The sequence below is a fragment of the Cnephaeus nilssonii genome, assembly GCF_951640355.1.
Source record: "Cnephaeus nilssonii genome assembly, chromosome: 11".
Lineage (NCBI taxonomy): Eukaryota > Metazoa > Chordata > Mammalia > Chiroptera > Vespertilionidae > Cnephaeus > Cnephaeus nilssonii.
Window position 1 is genome coordinate 59,142,795 of NC_137082.1, and position 17,238 is coordinate 59,160,032.

A 17,238-nucleotide genomic window follows, 5' to 3' on the forward strand; every position below is an offset into this window, starting at 1 on the left:
TTAGAAAGGAACAAGTAATAAGACATAACTCCCCTGCTCCCAATACTTTAAGAATTACAAGGAAACAGGATAAAGAATCAAGTTCTGGTATTTGGCACCTGGGCAAGCATGGTTTGTGGTCCTTCAGGATTACACTGATCAGAAATCAATTTATCAAATTTTCTAATATCCTGGCTGGACATGCACTTCCCAGGTTTATTGCCAATTATAATAATTGCAGTGAGAGCAGAAACCACTTCCTGGAACTATATATTATTAAGAATCGTTATATATGTTTGCATGAGACCCATAATTGCCATGCACGACAGAAATAAGAGGAGAAACAAAATGCACTTGAAAAAGATAGAAAATTAAACTTAGCTCCATCTTTATGCTTAACTAAATTTCAAGGACTCAAATCAGTTTACTTTAGTGCTAAAAGTAAATGAACTACTAGTTACCTCAAAATGAGGTTTTTGTTCCAAAGTTTCAGAAACGTGGATTGTTACACTCTGCTCCTCCTCTGGCTCACGGGAAGCAGTGGCCATTTCTTCCTGCTCCAGGACAGCTTTATCGGCCACCTCCCCTTTCTCCTCTGTAGCCCCCTCCGTCAGAGCAGAGCCCTCCTTCCCTTTAACGCTAGAAGCACCAGCAGATGCTGCCTGTGCTGCAGCATCCGCGTCATCTCCAGCCGCGTAAGAAGCATCCCCACTCGCATGCACATTCATCACACGTCTTTCCTCCACCACCACCGTTTCCTGAACAACCTTCTCCGTGCTAAGTGGCTGGGGGGGCTGGGTTGTTTCTGTCTCTGTTTCGCTGGACTCCGCCTTGGTTTCTGTTTTCTGTATGGGGAAAGAAGGTGTCAGTGCGACTTTCCACAAACCAAAGGTCAAAAAACCCACAAACGACGCCACTCACCAGGATGCCTAAAGCCAGTGTGAAGTGCTTATAACCATAAACACGTCAGGACATATAAATTAGCGTCATCCCTCCCACCAGAATCTTTGATGCCTGCCCTCTGCCATGTCATACACATTAGAATCTGTGCTGCTACTTTGGGATATCCGCAAAAGAAACAAAACGCAGTGCAAAACACAATTTAAAGAATAAACCACCACCACCACCAAAAACCAAACAAAATAAAAAAGCTTTGTAGCACATTCACATTGGTTTGGGTTGCTTTCTTAGACCTAATAGGTGACATAAAATGGTTTAAAAAATTGAATGCCTTTAAAACTTCTCATCACCATTGCCTTTTGAGTATCTGAAGTGTGTTCTTGTAATGGAAATAAATGCATATGACAGGCACGCCATGCAGGCACGATGGAAAAGAACTGAGGGCACCTCTGAGGTGTGTGAGGCAAAGCCCACTTGGATGACACACACACACACACACACACACACACACACACACACACACACACACAAACAGGCATAAAGAAAGCAAGCAAGGCAAACAGGCAGAGTCAGAAACCAAGGATGGGAGCAAAAGGCCACCTGAACCCAGCTCTGAGAAGAGGAGGTAACCCCTCCTATGAATTCTGTCGGCTTCCTCGCGGACTCTAATAAACTGAAGATTTCAGAGCCATCCATGAGCTTTTCACCAGAAGACTGCTTAGTCTGAGTGAACAAAGAAATGGAGAGTCAAGCACAGAGACAAGTACCTAGGCAGGCACTCAGCGCATTCACAGCTGGTGAGACAACACTGGAGGCGGAGGCGGGAGTCTCTCTACCAGAGACTTTGGGGACGGAAAAGAAGGGGAACTAAAACAGCCAATCGAGGTGACCACGAGCTCTTGTTGGGTAAAGCAGAGAGAGTTATTAGGGTTAGGGAGGCGCTGGTTTAAGCGGATCATTTTTTCCCCCTTCATTGCAAGCCACAGCAGCACTATCGCATCTCGGGAACGGGGCGCTGGAAATCAAATGAAAACGTGTTTTTAATTGCTGGACTGCGGTATCGACTGAACCACGAACAAAAGGAAAAAGCTTGGGTTGGCTGCCCTGAACGTAAAGCCAAACAGCAAGATACACGGGAGGGTTCGGGGTGGGAGGGCACGGCCTCAGGAAGGTCATGCTGGCATCGGGGACGGCGGCCGAGCGAAAGGCACTGGTTACCGCGACTCGGGAGGCAGCCGACTGGGTAAGGTAGTGAGCAGTGGTGACGCTGACGGCCGGCTCCTGGGAGTACCGCCACTCGGACAGGCTCTTCCTCCGGGGTCCAAAGAGCCCCACGTTCAAGGCCTCCCCCTGCGGGGCGTGCTCAGCGTGGCCCCGCCGCACGCCGCCCGGGCCCCCGTGCAGAGCCGGGTCCTCCTCGGGGCTCTGCCGCCGGGACTCGGCTTCCTGGATGGGAGCCAGGGACTCGGACTGCCTCCGCTTCGGGGGGTGGCCCTCGGGTGCCCGCTTGGATTTCTCATCAGCGATGGCTTCCAGGACCTCGTACTCGGTCATGACGGGGAGGCCCTTCCTTGGCTCCATCTTCTGAAACACTTCAAGACCCGAGGGCTGCACCCCCTTCTCCCCCTCCTTAGCTTTCTCCGTCATCGTCACGATCCTCCCGGACACGGTGTCATAGGACTTCCCTAGCGCGTATGTCTTCAGGGTGCTTTCTTCTCTCAACTGTATCTCTTGGGCCAAGTCGTCCAAGCTCTGCATTTCAAGGGTGCTAGAGCGTAACATGTCGGCGGGGATGTCACCAGTTCTACTGCTCATGGTCACCACCTTGTAAGTCACCATCTTTTTCGAGTCACCATCAACTACCTCAGTGGGTATTTTGTCTACAAAAACCCAATCCTCTGTGCCCTATATTTGAAATATAAAAGCTAAATTAGAAACGCTTGATGGCATCTCATTTCTAAAACAAGAATCCTTTAAGGAAATCAGGACAAGAGCTACGCTCATGTGACTGCACAGGCTGGTGCCATCTAATAATTACCGCTGCCATCTCCTCTCATCGGAAATGTGTAAGCTCTACCCTTCAATTCAGAATACAGTCTGCGTGTGGAGCTGCAATGTCAGATTTCCTTAAGTAGAAACATACTTTGGTGGTAAACTTTGCAAGAAATGTATCTGATCGTATGTTAAACGTCTATATTATTCTATATTTTAACATTAAGTAATATAATCTTGAAGTGGTTGTACAGGTTATTTAGCTTTACTTGTGTTGACACAAGAAGCCAGTTTTCCACATGAAACCTAGCAGTGTATTCATATCCGCTGTTCTCAAAACGAACTTGCCTGCATCCCACAAGTTTCTGGGAATGCACTTGCATGTCTGTAAGTTATACTTCCTTATTTAGAAGGTCAAATCCATATACGACTCATTATCCAGTAACTATTGCATGTGCCTGTGTTCAAGGCATTAGAAGGAACTATTTCCCACTGTTGGGACATAGTTGGAGCCTCTTATAAACAGGCCACAGTCGCCTGTACAGTGTTCCAACCTTATTTACAACCGATGTTCATCGTCTCAGTGTTCCCTTTGCCACTTTCCTACTATCAATGCCAGTAAGGCAGAAGAAATGAAAGTTAAGAAATGTTTGCATTTGGGAAGCCTCACAGGATGGGACCAGGCGGTTGACTAGTCTAAAATGTTCCAGAGAAACATTAGAGAAATCAAGGAGCAGATAAGCACCTTGGTTTACATTTTAAATTGGAATGTTTTCTACTTGCATATTTATCACTGCCTGCAAACTTCAATCTATTCTTTTTTTTTTTTTATTCTTTTGAAACTTGAATCTAGAAATATGTGTGCCTTAGGAAAAAAAAGAAGTGCAGATTCATCAACTTGTTGGTGCTGGATTAAATGAAATGAAGTGAAAAATAACCTCTAGGGTCGATGGGACAGTTTTCTGGAAAATGATTTGCTGAGAGGTAACCGCAGAGTCTCCTTCCCGCATTCTCTTTACCACACTCGGCTAGTGGGAAAACCAATAGAAATTCAGAACTTTCAAAGCCATTCAAAGCCATCCAGATTAGTATCACACTAAGGGTAAAACAAATAGTGAAGAGTTCCAATAATTAGAAATGCCCACACACAGACATAACCACCTAGGACCAAAAGCCATAAAGAAATGATGGCTAACTGGTAACTACTAGTACAAGGGTGAGAAAATTCCTTTTCCCCTCCCCAGAAGCGAAGCAAAAATGATATATACCTACCTTAGTTTTCAGCAAGGTAAATTTTAAGAAAGAAAACAAAACTAAAGACATTTTAATAACACTGCAGTCTGAAGAGCAATACCCTTTTGGAAAATTCTTTTTATGCTTGTTTTTTACCTGAGACTCAAGGAATGAAGAGCTTCCCTGCCGCAAAAATATAACCTTTTCAGAAATCTCTCTTTCTTCTTTGGTCTGTTTGAATAAAGGGGGTTGGGTTGGAGAAGAGGAAGCAGACAGTTCCCAAAAAGGCAAGTTAGGAGAGAGTTCTTTTATTGTGCTATACATATAACAGTCATTCTTTTATTTTATTTTTTCTGAAAAAGCAAATTATTGTTTATTAATTTGAAAAATGGTCTGAAACCGTCTCAAAGTTGAATAGTTATTTCCAAAAAGTAAGAGATGATTTTCCGAAATTCTCGTGTTTGTATGACTCAAACACTCTTATTTCTACAAACACAGAACATGTAAGAGCAATAAAAAGAGTGCCCAGCCTCGAACAGTGTCTCTATGCCAGTCATCGGCACACCGTCAGTGAGTGGGTATTGAAAGGAAATGTTAAGACTTAAAAACATTAAGGTGAGAGTAAAGCCGCGCTTCTATTTCTAATACTTGATTGTGTTCCCATGTAAGCGCTGTTACATAAAGAGTCAAGAAACACACATGGGTCCCTGCATTAGCTACTGATGCGAATAAACCCGGTTATATCTAGATCAACTTGTCAATTGTTCCACAAATAAACATAAAATATACTCAAGGTAGTAGCTTTATTTGAACTTTCATAACATGGTGAAGACTTCTAAAGAGTCAATTTGAAAATATTTTGGTGAACAATTAAGTATTTCAAATCATGCTTATCTTTATCATACCAAATTAAGAAACGTTCAAGTAAATAAGTCATGTTAGAACTAGTTTTTTCCTTTTATCTTCTTGTGATTCCTTTCTCTAGTATTAAATAGGAATAATTTAAGTGGCTATTCATTGACTACTGACCCTATCTGTGCACAGCATGCAACTCCATACAACAGTGACAGAAAGGAAGGCGAATTTAAAAATAACAAAGCTCAAAGTTTCTAGAAGAATGGAGCTTTTAAAATAAGTTCTATTGTTGTAAACAATATAATTTTAGGAGAGCTATTTAGTGAGGAACAAGTAAGACATTTTTGAAGGAAAAATAAAATCCCTGTCCTGCCCCACTTTGGAGAAAGGTATTGGAAGAGACAAAACGTACCATGTGCAATCATTAAATGTGGATTTTTGTTTGATTTACTTTCAATCATAGCCTCTTTTTCAAACAGGAATAAGAAACGGGAGAGAAAGGTCAAAATTATAGGTACTTTTCAGAATACCACTGCTAGGCCTCTAATTATAATCACTGAACTAAATATTTTTTCCTAAAATGAAAGCTTAAAAAAACAAAATCAGCAGGAAAACAGTGGTAGTCAGCATATCCTGTTATCTGACATCAATTCATTTCCAAAAGGTCTGTGTTTGTAACTGAAAATGTCCACACTGTCTGCACTCAGAACTGGGTATGTCCAGTTGCAGAAAAGGGTAACAAAAGGGGATAGATATTAAAATTAAGCCCTATATAAGGCCAACCCCAATCCAGTTAGTTCAGCTAACAGAGAAGAGGTACTGACAAAGAAAACACTTACTAGTATAACGGTTTAGAACAGAATTAGATGTATCCATTTTGTTCAGTGACCTAAAAGTTCATCTCCAAAACATGACTGGGAAACAAGGCCCGATGGTGACATGCAAAATTCAGAGGTGCACTCGCTCTTGGGGGAATCAAGGGTTTCTACAGAGCTGTGACTCTCACTTCTGCCTGGGCCACGGGTTTTCAAACTGAGCTGTTCAATAGAACTATGTGGCCAGCTTTTAAATAATAGTTGATGTGTGGGGTGCACATCAGTATTTAAAAATTTCCCATAGATAATTATAATATGTACCAAGGCCTGGATGGAAAAATCAAAGAAGTTGGATTCAGAAGATGGAGATAGTTCTTCTTAATCATAAATAGATGATCCCTGGTGAATGGGTTTTTGTCCAATTTGAGGTCCATCTAAGACCTGAATAGCAAAAGGAGAGCTGGACCAGAAAGCAGACAAATGCACAAATAGAATCGATTCCAATTATTCATGGTAGTTACGTTCTATAAAGTCGCTATGAACAATGAACTGGTGAATGCTGAAACACTGCCCCATTGGGGACACACAGGATTAGGCTCCTGTGAGCCTCTAGTCATTATCAATACATAACCTGTTTTATATGTATTTCTGTTTAAAGACCCTTATATTTAACATATATTGTTGATCCACATCAACATGGAACTCAGAGTCAACAATACTCTTATTCCTAAATGAGGCTCATCTAACACATGTAGCTTTCCATAAGGCACACTGCTGAATGTAGACAGCACTTCAGTCCTATGCCTGGGGGCCATTTTAAACAGCAAAATCACCAGCAAAAACACAAAGAAGCAATAATGTGGCACTAAATAGGCCATGTAAAGGACACTTGTTTACAGTGTGAGAGCTGAACCAAGAAAGCAGAACCCTGCCTTTCAGCCTCAGCTGGGAACGTATACATTGAGCCACTCAAGGTTTTCACCACTCAGCCTGTCTGCCAATGACCATGGAACCACTGTTAATACTGACATTGGGGTTACAATGAATTTTAGTGAGGAAGCAAATGTACAAATATGGAGTCTGTGAATGAGGAGGATTCACTGTACTAAGCTCACATACCTGTAAACACAGCCACGTTAAAGAAGAGAATATTGGCACTGTGTAAGTGCTAATGGGGACTGCATATTGGGTGGAATCTGGAAACTTTTAATATTCAAGTAACCATAAGGGAACATGCCTCTAATGTGGATGAGGCCAAGGTGCACCACAGAAGACTGTCATGGAAAATATGTGTGAACAGAAGACATACCTGGAATTCTTCACATACCACACATCTACCCTTCCTATGTTCCATGAACCCTGTATGTGTCTCCAAACTTTATGAGGGCTGATACTATCTGCTGTTTTGGGGCATATCCTTGCTAATAACGCAAATATTTTAAACTTGAAACTACTGGCAATAAAATCCTCATTTTATGGTAAACATATGTAATATGCTTAGAGTATCATCACCATTACTAGCTCATTACTTGTATTTCTAACTCTGAATTTTCTTCTAATCATAAATTGGTAGCATCTTATAGAAATATATTTACTGCTCTGGCAAGGTAGCTCAGTTGTTGGAGTGTCGTCCCATACACCAAAAAGGTTGTGAGTTCAATTCCCGGTCAGGGCACATACCTGGTCAGGGCACGTATGGGAGGCAACCGATCGATGTTTCTCTCTCTCTTTTTTCATTCCTCTCTTAAAAAAAATCAATGAAAACATCCTCAAAAAAAACCCACAAAACAGTAGGAGTCAAACACACAATAGATAAAGAAAAAAGATGGTCACATTAAAAACCAGCCCTAATCAGATTCTTTCCACAACATTTTATTACCAAGATTACAAAAAAAATCCAACTAAGCTTGGGGGTCATTGAATCAGTTTCTTCAACCTCTCACACAAACAGTATTTGGCCATTGTTTAAAATTAAATTAAGTTATTTCATTTTAGGACTTCTTTCTAAACTGGTCAATTACTGTTTACTTAGATTTAAAAAGGGACTCATGAGTCCTAGCCGGTTTGGCTCAGCAGATATAGTGTCGGCCTGCAGATCTAAGGGTCCCGGGTTCGATTCCTGTCAAGGGCACATGCCTGGGTTGTGGGCTCGATCCCCAGTAGGAGGTGTGCAGGAGGCAGCCAATCAATGATTCTCTCATCATTGATGTTTCTCTCTCTTACTCCCTCTTCCTTCCTCTCTGAAATCAATAATAATAATATATATATATATATATATTTAAAAAATAAAAAGGGATACATGAAATAATAGGATGACATAAAACTAGTAATTTACTTAGAAAAATACCTCCCTTCTAAAATGACAATCTTTTGGGCATGTGTCTGTAAATGAATATGCTTTGCATGGAACTCGCTGAGAGGAGAAAAGTTATCTTTTGCGTTTTTCACAAACCATAACAAAAGCCAGGGCCCTAATTTAGAAACTGTTAAGAATTTAGAGCATACAAACTTTCTGGATTGTTCTTATGGCCCTCAAATGGAATATAAACGTGGATGCCATAAAGGGGCCTGGACAGCATTAGAAGGGAGCCCCTAGGCTACTCTGCCCAGCCCCAAGGTCAAGGGAAATACGCAGAGCTCTGACCCACCCTGAAAGGACCGCTCTTCCTCTGGGACTCCTTAGGGCTGCTCTTTGATAACCAGAGTTAATCAGCCTTGTTTTTAAGTCCTTTTTCAGGTCCAGCCAAGTCTTTCTATCATGTTCTTTTTGTGGTGGTGCTGGACCCTGGGGAGAGCCCCTGCTTAACAGCTTAGGAGACCCTAAAAGCAGACCAGCCCATCATGTTCTCCAGTCTAAATAACCAAACTGCTTCACTCCTCTGCAGAGGCCATGTTTCCATCCTTTAATCATAAAAAATAAATCTTTTCTTGGGCTCACTGCAGCTTGTCTGTGCTAACACAGGGAAAGTTCACTATGTTCAAAGTATCACCTTTTCAAGTTATTAATGATTTTTGGTTCATCAATGTCATTCTCTAAGAATAAGAAGGTTTAGTAAGTGAAACACATTTTTTACTAGTCTGATGGCCTAGCTCTGTAAAGTCCCTTGTTTATTAGCACCAACCTTTAACTTCTCTACGCGTCCACCTAAGCTTCATTCAAAGTGGCTACCACCTACCATGTCCCTTACTAACAGCCTGTAAAGAGGCATGGGTTTTTTGGTTTCAGTTTTGGTGGCTACTTATTTTTTGTTTTTGTAACTTAATGCAGTGTCTGCCATCCTCAGAGCCAAAATGATCTTCCTTATTCCCAACAGAGGTAGTAGATATACAGTAAGTCAAATCTGACCAATTACAATGAAATTTTATGCAATCATAATTAACAAGTGATATTCTTACTAATGCAGGGTCTACAACATTTAAATCAATTGGAATGAGACATTTCGTCTCTTGAAACTCAAGTAATCTGATGGAAATTGGTGTTTAATGGTAAAGGAATACTTTGGTAATAATACTTTCCATTTATTCTGCATAAAAGGGCCCTTTTCAAAGTAATTCAAATAGAGATATGCCTCATCAGTGTTTAGCTGGATTTGGAATTGTCATGCAGATAGTATAGTGATTGTGGTCACTTTTGATAAATAGCTCTTAAAGGAAGTTTTAAAAATGATCAAAATGAGTGTAATTACATTCTTTTTTTTTTTTCACTGCAAAGACCTAAGCATTGACTACTATTAAAGAAATTTTCTCCCATAAAGGCCTAAGTTTTAATTTTCTTCTGTTCTGTTTCAGCTTCATGGACAAATATCTCACAATAATGGAATCTTGATAAGAAATTAATCAATACAATGTGAGAAAGATGCAGTTTTAAAAAACCACTTCTTCTGAAAGACAGATAAAGCAAGATGATGTCTAATAGTCGACAGATTAGCTATTCGCGGGTCCCACAATGGGAGCACCAAGTCACTCGCACCAGCTGGATCCTCCCTGCACTCTGGCTGTAATTTATTCAGAGCTTTCCTATATGGAAAGGTCTCACTTAAAAACAGATTCTGGCCTTACTTTCCTTATTAAAAATAAAATAAAAACTGGTTATGAATCCATTAAAATAGCAGCCATACATATAAAAATCATTTATACATAAAAATAAAATACTGCTCATACCTGTAAAAGGCTGGTACAGTATTCCCAGAATAAAGTATGTCCTGAAATTCTATCAACTAGGTCACCATTTAGTCAAACATTAGATAGCCTCAATAGGTCTTATCTTGCAATTAATGAGAAGCATTCATGAGTTTTCAGGGCATTTCTTAATGCAGCAGAAGCAGCATATTCAGAAAGAGTGTCAGTTCTTTGACAGTACCTAATTTTCTCCCAGCTGTGAAATCTAGGTTTAACGGAATAGGTGGCCATGCATTATAATTCCCTGTGGCTCCTTGTTTACTGTTAAGCACCATCTGATGTGAATGACTCGCTCCTTAGCCACCTCATCATTTTATTTTTTCAGCTTTTCTTTGGAGCACTGAATATGGCAGCTCGGATTACACACAGACCAGTGGTGAGATTCTCTACTCAGAAGCTTGCCAAACCCTTTCCCCAGGTGCAGACCCTGTAGAGAAGTGAGTCTAGTGAACAGAAGACAATTGCAACCAACAGCCTGAATACCGACCTCTTCAGGTACAAGTGGTTCTATCATGGGTGCGTCCTCCTGCCTGGCGGCTAGTCGCACTGGGGAGGTAGACAGCCTCTTTTCCCATTCATTCATGATGGCAGTGTCTGTGGAGGTTTCTAAAAAGGTTCTTTTCAGCTCACTAATATTGGTCTGATGTTTCATCAGGTCATCTTGAGTTTTATCTAGCTCCTATATTCAGAACATAAAGAATCCAACAGTCAACATTTTACATTTATTTTCCTTTTTCCTCTCTCTCTTTTTTTTTAAAAAAAGTAATGTCAATTTCATTAGTAGTCAAAACAAAAGTTTTGATCACAGCTCATGACACTACCACAAACACTCTGGTGAAAATGTGATATTGCCAAGGAAAAGAGAGGAAAAAATAATCTAGTTCACACAAGCATAAAATTAAAGAGTTTAAAATGGTAAACTTGAAAGCATATAATTCACATGTAACCAGAGAGAATTAAAATAAATACACACACAGGAAAAGAGAGAGGAAGGAAATCAGAGAAGGGTGAGAAGTCATCCCCACGTATTCACAGGTGAGAGCACACAGTGCATGCATCATGGTATGGGCCCACAGGCATACCACGGAAAGAAATCAACACACACGAACATGCACTGGTGTATGCTCATACCAACCTCTAACATAAGATTACTATGTTTGACATACACATTTTCACCCTTTATTCGCTTAATCAGACTATTCTGAAAAAAGTGGAGAAGAAAGGGCAAGGTAAGGGACATGGTAGTCACTGGAACAAATGTCACCCTCCACGCTGCATCAACTACATGGCAACCGGCTACGGAGCATGCTGGAAGACTGGAGCACCACCGATGGACAATGGCTTACACACACTGGGTTTTGCTATTGTTTTCTTTTTCATTTTCTACCTGTGCCTTGAGCTCTGCATCTTCCTCCTGGTCCGACTGCCAGCATCAAAAAAGAGCGGGAAACAAAGTCTTACCATGCAAGTGACTCTGAGGCTGAAGAACCACAGTCTATATAAACTTACTAAAAGGAGGCACTAGTTTGCTCTTGCTTACGAATGCTATTTCTTCTTTGCAAACCACAACATTCCCACACACAGATGACAAAGCTTAAAAAGAAAAGAGGAGTAAAAGATCCCTTGCTCAGTGGGTTTTTGCCACTTTAACCTGCAGACTTCTAAGTGTAATGAGTGCACACCTATGCTTGGGAGGTGACAGCAAGGGCTCAGCGGGCTGTCCTTAATGGACATTAGAAATAGTTCAGGAAGTGTGGGGAGCCCCATTAAAATTAAAATTCATAAGAATGGCTATGATTTCCCAATAATGAGAGCGCCTTGCAGTGTATGAATCCTCATAATAATTCTAAGAGGTTAGCTATTATTATCCCCAATTTGTAGGCCAGAGAACTGAGGCTCAAAAAATTTAACACAGAGGTTCTCACATTTAAAAACTTCTTGAACTCATGTACTTAAAAAACCAATTTGGGAGGGAAGAAGAAAGATATTGGGTAAATAAGAAAATCTTTATAAAAATCAACTACCATCAACAATTACCTTTAAAATCAACAATTACCTTTAAAGACACAATTTTCGAGTTTTTATAGTAAAAAATACAAAAAATTTTACCTAAATGCAACTGTTATCCTTCCTCCCTCAGCCCTCCTCATTCCAAGGACGTATCTAATCCTTGGACTGGTATCTGAGTACGAAAAACTAGGTAAGTAGGCCAAGCCACAGCCACCCAGGGCCTGTGCTACAGAGGAGCCCAGAGTAAAACTACACGTGAGAAGTCAATGCCTGAGCAAGCGGCCATAAGCAAGTCAGTCTATCTGGGTCCAGGTTTCCTTATCTGCCAAAGGGGTCAAGACTGCCTACACAGCATGCCCCACCCTGCACTACTTTTATGCTGGTTCCTGAAAGAGAAGGAAGAGTGTTGACAAAGTGTTAGAGAGTGCACAGGTAACTCTAACAGTGTGAGTGATGTGCTAATTCTTAAGTACGTGGTAGGTTCACAGCTCTTCACTCATTTTTAAGCCTCACAAGCTACCTGTAACATGTACAGATTTTTGTGCTTCAGATGTTATACAACGAAATGTTAACTGCTTATATAAACTTAAAGTATTATTAAAATATTGTTCACTTGTAGCACTTAAGATTACAGTGAAATTTATTAAATATATTAATGTGCAGCTATATGTAACTACTAATTCTTATAAAATAACATGTACTTGGTTATATTTTGCCATAGAAAAATGATTAACTTTTAATAAATTTACATGATTGCTTAAAAGGGTATGAAAAATACTTTTACAATATTATTTTTAACTTTAAAAAATTTTGATTTCCAAGCTTTGAATTGAACCGTGGCATTTCCGAAGGAAGATACTTAAAATAAAAAACCACTTGGAAATGTTTTTCTGAAGATATTTTCAATAAAATGATTTATAGATACCACTTAACAATATTTAGTTCTTCCTAAATACCCAAGTAGGTATTATAATATTGAATGCTGTAAAAAGACAAACTAATGTAAAAATTATTGCAAAGTAAAAAATAAATTCTGCTAGCACTTTAGGAAATGAACATCTTGACTCCCATTACTATAGATACATACTGGTTTTACAGAAATTTTAATTAGTTACTAGTAGAGAAGATTTGAAAAACAACATAAGCCACACACACACACACACACACACACACACACACACACACACGTTTAATGTACCCTAAACATTTAATAAAGGATACATAATAGCATAGTATTGCTTCTATCATTGTTCCATCTGACCACATTTTTTTTCAATAAAGTATGAACAGTTATTTGTTAAATTTATCTTCCTAGACAATTCATTTATTTTGAGTGACCTGTGCTACATCCAGTCTACAAAAACGAGTTAAAGGAAGTATTATTATTTTAACAAGTATACTTGACCATTTGGAACTTAAATATATATCTGTATCCATCAACAAGCTAATTAAATTAATTGTGATGCTCCTCCCCACTCATCATAGCTATGACACATAAACAGCCTCTCATTTGGGATAGGGGAATATATGAAAAATAAGCATTATCAGTGTAGCCAAATGATTCTCAAAATGTGGTCCTAACTAAAATGGACAGAATCAACAACTTCCGGGGACTCCTTAGAAATGCAAATTCTCCACCCGGGCCCCAGACCCTCTGAATGAGAAACATGAAATGGGATTCTACAGAGTTTGGAACCACTAGTCTAGGCCATATAGACTATTTAACTCCTATTGCTATGGTTAGAATTCCTCTCCATTCTAAAAGCTAGTATGCAAAGTTCCTAAATGCAGAGCCACCACCCTCAGTGATTTTACCAACCTCAGTGGCAGTGGTTTCCCCATCGGCCGCGGTGTCCGTGCGCTCACTGTCCGTCTATTGACCACAGAAGTGATCGGGTTCCAGGAGGAAGGCAGGAATAGAAAACAAACCCATCTGGTTAAATGGGGCATGGCACAGGCCAAACAGTCCACTCTCTTTCTCTGTGATCCGAATCATACTACCTTCCCACGAGAATGCAGGGTCAAGCAAAAGCAAAAGAAAGGCCAGAGCCAGGTTTCACCAGCAGAGCCACTCAGAGGAAGACCAGAGGCACACAGCCTGCGGGCACCGCAGACACTACAGTAGCCAAGCTGACCTGTCTGGTTTTATGTCTTGGGAAAATCAATTTGTCATTCTTCCCCCCGCTTTAACTAAAACCCAAGAAAGATCTCCTAAAAATACTTAATGCAAAATACTTAATGCAAATTCGATGTTTATATAGTTTTTTTTTTACTCTAGTAATATTTCAGACATTTGAAAGGTAAATTAAAATGGAAATTTAAATAAAAAGCTACTATAACAGTCACTGGACTTTCAGCCCCTCATTTATACCGTTTTGATAATTTACATCCATTTGTGACCACCAGGCCATCTGCATTACTTAGTAATTATAAAAAGCACATGTCAGTGACTCACAGGCACATGTTTTATATATGAAAAAATGTAACTTAATTGTCAATTAGCTTTGCTAATTAGATATTTTTTAAGACTATATCTTGTGTTTATTTTGCCTCACCCTCCAATATAAAGAGGTATATGTACTGAAACATCTTGTTCCAAAAATTCCCATTCAAATGAAGCAAATAATAATAATGATGATGATGATGATGTCTCTCTCACATCCATGTTTCTCTCTCTCTGCCCCTCCCTCCCTTCCTTCCACTTACTCTAAAGCAGGGTGGGGAACCTTTTTTCTGCCATGGGTCATCTGGATATTTATAACATCATTCGCTGAATATAATTCACTTAATATAAATTTATGTTGCTATGAAAAAAGCTCCTAGATTTATTGAACTTCAAGTCCTGCCTGCAGTTGCCTTGGCAGGGCCACACCAAATGATTTCTTGGGCCCTTATGCAGCCCATGGGCTGGACGGTCCCCACCCCTGCTCTAAAGAAATCAATGGAAAGAATATCCTCAGGTGAGAATTAACAACAAAATAATAATAAATTTTAAAAATAAGAGAGAGAAATATCTACTTGGAAACAAATAAAACAAAGCACAGCATTTTCAGGGCCCAGGTTTTTAGGGGAGAATTACACTAGAAATTTCATAACTGGTTTTTAATCTGTTTCAGAGGTTTATGATTTAAAACAAAAACTAGTTTCTCTGGAGGGGAGTAGTATAGCCATCGAAACAGAAACGTCTAAATGCCCTAATATTACCGGACTTCTCTTCCATAAATTCCAGCTAAGCATTATTAAATTCCCTTGAGCAAAGATGTGTGATTAATATTTTGAAAACAAAAATAAAAAATCAAAGCTCTAAGGTTGTGAATCTGCCTCTTAAGATTGTCAGGAAGGGACGAGTGGGAGAGTTGTTTACGCTCACATAACTCTGGCTAGGTTGATTTCTTGGCACTAACCCAAACTTTCATTTTATATATTCCTAAAAGGAGTTGGAATTTGTGCAATGGTACACCCGAGGTCGCCATTCTGGCCACTTACTACCATGTTTAAGTGGAAAATAATTTTCAATAGGTTGGTAAAGAAAGTGTGTTGATACCTTTTCATGACCTGACCAACTTGGCAACATGTGGGGTGGGGTGGCTGTTAATTTTCTTGGGTGATCATTGCTAAGATATTACCATGCTTCACCCACTGACAATCTAGGGAAAGGTCAGTCTGAATTAGGACGAGAGTGACAGGGTATGAAATAATTCAAAATCTTAAAACTTTCAAGAACAAATAAGAATGACTTGTGCTCAGTGGGCTAACTAATTGTGTCAAAGATTTTTAAAGTTCTTGAAAGTATTTCTCCTCCCACATGTTATTTCCCTATGGCTTTAAAATTTACATCAGGGACTTTGCAAGCATCTTGGCTTTAGGTTACAGTTGTGGTGAAGTGTGAGGGGCCTGACGTCAGACTGACATGAGCTAAAATCCTCGCTAGTCAAATCTGCGACACATTGGGCACATTTTATGTTTTAATCCCAATTTCCTTCTAGTAAAAATGGTGAAAATAACTCTAATCAGATCAAGAAATGGATACTCAGTGCTTTATATGTCTGACATACACGGAACTAAGAAAACCTATAATAATTGTAACATATTGATGCTAATATAATTATTACTATTAATTTAAAATGTGAAAATCAAGTGATCAATTTTTTCCTCCAGATTTGATTTTTATCTTTTTGCTTTTTGCATTATCAAAAAAATTCCTCAGAAATTCATATGTAACTACATTTTATGGTATGGTGAGCTAAATTCATCTTATGTTTCTTGATAGACAATTTGATATACCGCCCCTTCTTATTTGACCATTCTGAAAGCACAAAAGAAAGATATTATTGGCCAACAGCTTTATGTTTGAAATGATTAGGCATTTCTACATTGGATTTCACTCTGGAGAAAGGCTGGAACTAATTAAGCCAGTACAACAGGTGAAAAATGAAAGCAGTGATGATGAAATATTTAAAAAGAATTATGGCCATTAGTGATTTTGCAAAATGGAAGTCACAGAGCTGAACTGTATGCTATGAAGTCACCCAGCGTAGCTGCCAAAGTGCTTGAGGCCTGGAGAATGAGACAGGCCATGTAAACAAATGGCTATTTTTTTTTAACTGAATGACCTACATATGAGTTCTCTAGCTCGGCTGGAACTAGAGAGCAGAGCTCTGAACACTTGGTGTTAAGAGACGACACTGAGCAGATGGCCAAATACGAAGTGTCAGGAGAGCTGCCACGGCTGACCGAGGCTGCAGAGGGGGGCTCGGGGGACTGCAGCGGCCAGGGCTGGTTCATGGTCTGAGAGGTTTTCAATAACAAGGAGAGTCACGTACTGGGAAGCTCCAGTCCCGTGGTCACTAGCTTGCAACGAGTACTGCTGTGATTTGTTTTGTCGATGTAATGCGGACATGCCCAAGTTTGACATGAGTTCTCATGCATTGATGACAACAAGATGTATACCCTGGATTAGGCACAAGATCTGTGTGGTTTGCTACACGTAAGTTCAGTTATTTAGAATTCAGAAAGCATAAAATGGCAATCTTTTTGCTTTATGCTAGCCTGATGACTAACTCCATTGCTAAAGGAAAAATATATGTCCAGGTTGGAAGCAAGCTATATAGTCTTTGTAGATAAAATTATTTTCTTGGCTGTTGTAGGTTCTAGTCTTATATTATTTGATAATATGGCCACTGTGAGAAAGGGTGCTATTAAAGCCTAAGATTTAAACTAGTTTTCTCTGAAAGAATTTTTCAAGTATGGAAATAGTTACATATATCTAACCTAA

General features: G+C 39.7%; 1 protein-coding gene across 11 annotated transcripts in view; it reads right to left on the reverse strand.

Annotated features, from left to right (window-relative positions):
* Positions 1-17,238, reverse strand: part of EPB41L3 (erythrocyte membrane protein band 4.1 like 3) — a 201,209-nt gene that overhangs the window by 5,478 nt on the left and 178,493 nt on the right. For 3 of the 11 annotated variants that reach the window (XM_079784351.1, XM_079784347.1, XM_079784354.1), the window contains exons 13-17: positions 13,783-13,836; positions 11,341-11,376; positions 10,441-10,632; positions 4,261-4,335; positions 441-824 (exon numbers count right to left, since the gene is read on the reverse strand). In XM_079784351.1, coding sequence (XP_079640477.1) covers positions 441-824; positions 4,261-4,335; positions 10,441-10,632; positions 11,341-11,376; positions 13,783-13,836 — 741 coding nt within the window. Of the gene's footprint in view, positions 1-440; positions 825-1,479; positions 1,603-4,260; positions 4,336-10,440; positions 10,633-11,340; positions 11,377-13,782; positions 13,837-17,238 lie in introns of all 11 variants that reach the window. The other 8 variants (XM_079784353.1, XM_079784350.1, XM_079784356.1 and 5 more) reach the window with 5 other exon arrangements.